This window comes from Solanum verrucosum, unplaced genomic scaffold (genome assembly GCF_900185275.1).
Source record: "Solanum verrucosum unplaced genomic scaffold, falcon-dt-bn FXZP01000181.1, whole genome shotgun sequence".
Lineage (NCBI taxonomy): Eukaryota > Viridiplantae > Streptophyta > Magnoliopsida > Solanales > Solanaceae > Solanum > Solanum verrucosum.
This window is the reverse complement of record NW_026020407.1, coordinates 2,861,658-2,867,075: the sequence shown is the minus strand read 5'-3', so window position 1 is coordinate 2,867,075 and position 5,418 is coordinate 2,861,658. Positions and strand designations below refer to the sequence as shown.

Below are 5,418 nucleotides of genomic sequence, written 5' to 3'. Positions count from 1 at the left end.
TCGTACTTTCCTATTGAATTTTAAACACGTACCACTCCCTGTGGGATTCGACCCCAACTCATTTAGTTGGGTTATTATACTGACTGACGATCGTTGACACTTAGAACTGGATTAAGTGTCCTTGAAACGTTAATCAGACATCTCTGCTAATAACTATCTTCTCACTTTCAGGTTGAAAGATTTTGTACGCTTTTGAAACATTACTGTACCCAATAAAAATGCCCGGGGCAGCCTTCTTATCTAGTTTATCTCATTTGACCTGAGGTACATCGGTAAAACAAAGACAACCAAACACTTTAAGAACATGCAGCGGAGGCTTGTATCCATACCATGCTTCAAAAGGAGTTTAATCTTTCACAACTTTTGAGGGAAGTCGATTTTGTGGGAACACAACTCTATTTGCTGCCTCTGCCAAAAACATCTTTGGCAAATTCTTTTCGTGCAACATACATCTTGCCATCTCCATGATAAATCTATTTCTTCTCTCACTAACTTCATTTTGTTCTGGAGTATAAGGAGAAATAAGTTGACGTTCAATCCCTGTTTCTTCACAAAATAGACCAAACTGATGAGAAGTGTACTCCTTTCCATTGTCAGATCGTAAAATCTAAATTTTGCAGCAACTTTCATTTTCCAACTTCGCTTTCAACTTCCAAAAAATGCTTTTGACCTCCGATATGTACTTCAATAAATAAATCCAGCACATTCAGGTCAGATCATCAATAAAAATAACATAATAAAGACTACCTTTAAGTTAAGGAGTCCTTTGGGGTCTTCCAATATTGGTGTGAACCAGCTGCAACTTTCTTGTTGCTCTCCAAGTTGCCTTTGGGAATGGAAGTCTACTTTGTTTTCCAAATTGACAAGCCAGACAATTTTTAGAACTCGCTCCCAGTTTAGAAAGGTTCTCGACTATCACCAATTCTTGCATTTTGAGAAGCAATGATAGTGTCCGAGTCTCTTATGCCATAACTCGGTAGCATTTTCTCTTGCCGAATACACCACTTCTTCTTCCTCTAATGGATTTAATGAGAAACTTCTGCCTCTCATTTTTACTTTAAACAAGTCATGTCCTGAGGCTTCTTTGATCAAGCAATGTTTATCTTCGAAATACAATTTTAAACCTTTTTTCAACAATTGACCAACACTTAACAAGTTCTGATCCAAATCTGGTACATAAAGAACATCGAAAATTGCTTTAGTACCTGATTGTGTTCAACTTTAATAGTTCCCATTCCTTTTGCTGGAATATAACCGCCATGACCTATTCTGACTTTTGTAACTCCAGTAGGCTTCAAGTCTTTAAATATCTCTTTTTCATGAGTCATATGGTTTGTGCGTCCTCTATCAATCAGCCAAGCATCAGTTGAAACATTGCTTGCAAAACACGATGCCACAACGAGTTGATCCTCTTCCTGTTCATTAACAACATGGGCGTCTGCGTCTTGCTGCTGCAATTTATTCTTGCAAATAATTGCTTCATGCCCGAGTTGGTTGCACTTAATGCATTTCGCATTCGGCTATTTCCAACACTTATACAACGCGTGCCCATTCTTTCCACAATGCTTACAAGGAGGATAGTTTCCTTTGATACTACCTGCTTTCCTTTTGTTGTTGTAGCGAGCTGCTCCTTCTCCATTTGTTGGCTGGTTCTTCTTATTGTTTTTCTTTTTGTATCTTCCACTCTTCATGTTTGGCCGTCAATACTCCCTCTCAAATTCCATCTTCTCTCATAAACCTTCTTTGTTCTTGAGCCTGCAAGGAATTCAATAATTCCGCCAAAGTGATTTTTGACAGATCCTTGGTGTTCTCCAAAGTGGTAATGGTGGCTTCAAATCTTTCCGGTACAGTAAGCAAAATCTTTTCAACAGTACGCGAAACTTTAAACTCAGAACCAAGTAATCTTACTCTGTTTGCTATGCTCATAAGCCTGTCAGAGTATTCTTGATGGTTTTCGATTCTTTCATCTTCTGTAACTCAAAGTCTCTAATGAGATTCAACACTTGCATACCTTTGATACGATCATCTCCTTCATATTCTAACATGAGATAATCCCAGATGGCTTTTGTTGGTTTTAGAGACATGATACGAGTGAATATTGTTGAAGAGATTGCTGAAAAAAGACATGCCTTTGCTTAGATTTTCTAGTTTTCTTAGCCTTGTGATATTTGAGTTGAGCCATTATTGGGTTTCCAGGGCGGAAGAACTTCATAGTCTTCTTCGATTGACTTCCAAAGATCTAAAGCTTTGAAATAAGCTTCCATCCTCACTGCCCACATGTGAAAATTTTCACCATTGAAGAGAGTAGGTGCCATTGCCGAGAAACTTGAGCTTTCTTCTATGTTTAATCTTTTGTTGTTTCTGGTTGTGGTGCTTGAGTCACTTGAAACAATCACTTACAGAAATACCCACAGATCCCGCAAGATAAAAAAGCTCTAGATAGCAATTGTTGGTAAATTTCAGAAGTATGAGTTACTAGAGAGCAGAGAAGTCAAGAAGAATATCGGTAGAAGAACATTTTTATTTATGTATTCAAATTAACTTTATAAGACTGGAATGAAAAACAGAAAGCAGTATACCCACGACTAGCAGATCCCTAACTCACTAACTTACTCCTAAATAATAGGAATAGATGCCTAACAACTAATTGACTAAGTCTTAACTAATATAAAATAGCAAAAGTAAAATTAACTACAGTTGAAAAAGCAAATTCCTAACAGATAAACTGAAATATCAATTGTTTACTGTCACCTCTTTAGAAGAGGCTCATTGACAAGAAAAAATATGTCTTAGAACCTTGATGACAACATTGAAGCGCACATATAGTGAAGTGAAGCTCTCATCACATTTTAAGCCTTGCTTCAGGGCTTAAGTGTGTCTTTGACAACACTGATGGGCGGTTGATGTGCAAGGTTGTTTGAAGACTTGGTCTTAATAGAAAGTGTGGGTTTCCGTAAGAGGCAGGTATAGTGTTGTGGCAATGGGTTCATTTGCACCAGGTGCAGTTGATGCAAAACATGTGTGTCTTTGACAACACTGATGGGTGGTTGATGTGCAAGGTTGTTTGAAGACTTGGTCTTAATAGAAAGTGTGGGTTTCCATAAGAGGCAGGTATAGTGTTGTGGCAATGGGTTCATTTGCACCAGGTGCAGTTGATGCAAAATATGAATGTATGTGTAAATATCTACTAAAATTTTGATGACTAGTCTGAATGGATCAATAATTTCAAAAATTCAATGGATTCAATACGACGAACCTTAAAGGTTGAACCTACATTGTTTAAATTCCTGATAGATTTTCATTAATGTCTCATAGTTCCCTGTCACGCTTTTTTGATTTCTTTTTACAAAATCCTATAAGAAATAACATACATTTAAACATAACACTAGTATCAGTTTTGGAATAGAAGAAAATAAAGGTATTCATATGATCGTTAGTTGTGATTAGTGCATTAATGATCTCACTGGTGGAAATTTACGACTAAAAGTAATTTTTTTATTAATCAAGTGATCTTACTAAGTGTTTCTAATGATACTTTATCACACCGGGAAAAAATAAAGCTTCTATTGCTCCTTAAGGGTAAAGAGCATAATGTTTTGAGTCACTACAATGTAAAACATGAAATGATATTAAATAGTCGAGTTTAGAGCTATAAGATGAATTCAAGCAATGCTACACTTTCATCATTCTAAACCTAAGGTTTATCCTAGAAATCAATAGAATGGATGAATAATACAATACACAAATTCAATTTCAAGTAGAGACAAAAAAATGCTAGGTATATTTGGTGAGCGTGGTGTCCATGAATGGCATCAAGGTATATTCGGTAAAGATTAAGGCTATTCGTTATTGGTCTTGACCCACCTCAATTATTGAGATTTGGAGCTTCACCGAACTAGAGGACTATTATAGACGGTTTATGGAGGGTTTCTCTACCATTAAAACACCATTGACCCGATTTACTCGCCTTGATGTTCCATTTGAGTTGTTTGAGGAGTGTGAATTAACCTTTCGGAGGCTCAAGGAGTTACTTACCACCGATCTTGTATTGACTCTCTCCCAGTTGAGGTTGAGGGTTTCGCAGTGTAATGTGACGCATTCAGCATTGATTTGGGTTATGTATTGATGCAATGGGGTCGGGTTATAGCTTATGCATCCAGGCAATGTAAGTTGCATGAGCACAACTACCCTACTTATGACTTGGAGTTGGCAAAAATAGTTTTTGCACCTAAGATCTAGAGACACTACATGTATGGAGTTCGATGTTAGATCTATACTGACCACATGAGTCTTTAGTAAATTATGAGTTGATCACACTCAGATTATTTGTAAGACCATTAAATAAGTAAGCGGTCATTAGCAATCTAATTACCCAATCTATGAGGTCGGGGTCCAATCCCACAAGGAGTGGTATGTAAAATAGTTCAATTACGAAGTCAATTTGTATCCCAATTCATTGCAAGTAAATGGTAACAAGGGTTAAAATAATTTCGATTATCAAATTAAGATTGTTTGGTAACCAATTCCGATCAATCAAACTAAAACAAGCAAACAAAGTGGTAATCTAGGAGTGTGCGAAAGTGGGTATCGATTTCAAAAGGTTGGTCAATGTGATTGCTCAATAACCTTAATTACCCATGGATAGGTTGGGTCAATCTCAAACACATATTAAGTTTCTCAATTACAATATGTGTATTACAAGAATTCCTCTCGGACATTCTCATGTGTAATCAACTAAACAACTCAACAGTTCAACATAATTTTTCTCTCTTGAGAAAGACTAGCATTTAGAGGTGAAACCCCAAATCTCTTTCTCAATCAAATAAAGAAGTTCCAACTAATATGCAAGTATCAACTCAGTTACCCACTTCATATATTCTCTCTCAATCAATATACAAAGATCTAAAGCTATAATTAAGCTTGCAACCTCAATTCATAAATTAAATATATGATAATCAAATTGAATCCATAGAAAATAAAGCGAAGCAGAGCAATACACATTATCCCACCAATTTACTGAAAATCCAACTTCATTTGGACACCTCTATAATAAGGGTTTTAGCCAATCATATAAAAATTACAAGAAAGTATACCAAAACCATCCTCGGTCATCGAATTATTGATTTGCAACTACAATTAAAGAGACCCACTTTCAAATCCCCAAAAATTATTGATTACAAGCTTGTTTGTCATACTACAAAATAGAAGTTTCTATTGTACTGTGCTAAAAAAAAGATTCAGATTCGATTGTATGAGCAAAAATATACATTTTCATTCTCCTTTTGGCTATTTATAATTTTTCAAAAATTAGTAAAAACTTCATCAAATTTCTCAGTCGGAGATGTAAGTCATGCTCACCGACTCATTTAGAGAGTCATCGACTTGTTCTTCTTCTTGCATTTTCTTAGCTTCAAGTGT

At 36.0% G+C, this 5,418-nt stretch overlaps 1 protein-coding gene across 1 annotated transcript; it reads right to left on the bottom strand.

The window, feature by feature from the left end:
* Positions 1-1,713: 1,713 nt before the first annotated feature.
* On the bottom strand, positions 1,714-2,084 carry LOC125840501 (uncharacterized). Its single transcript, XM_049519473.1, has 2 exons — positions 2,012-2,084; positions 1,714-1,970 (listed from the first exon to the last, which is right to left on the bottom strand). The coding sequence occupies exons 1-2, from the start codon at positions 2,082-2,084 to the stop codon at positions 1,714-1,716; spliced, it is 330 nt and encodes a 109-aa protein (XP_049375430.1).
* Positions 2,085-5,418: the final 3,334 nt, after the last annotated feature.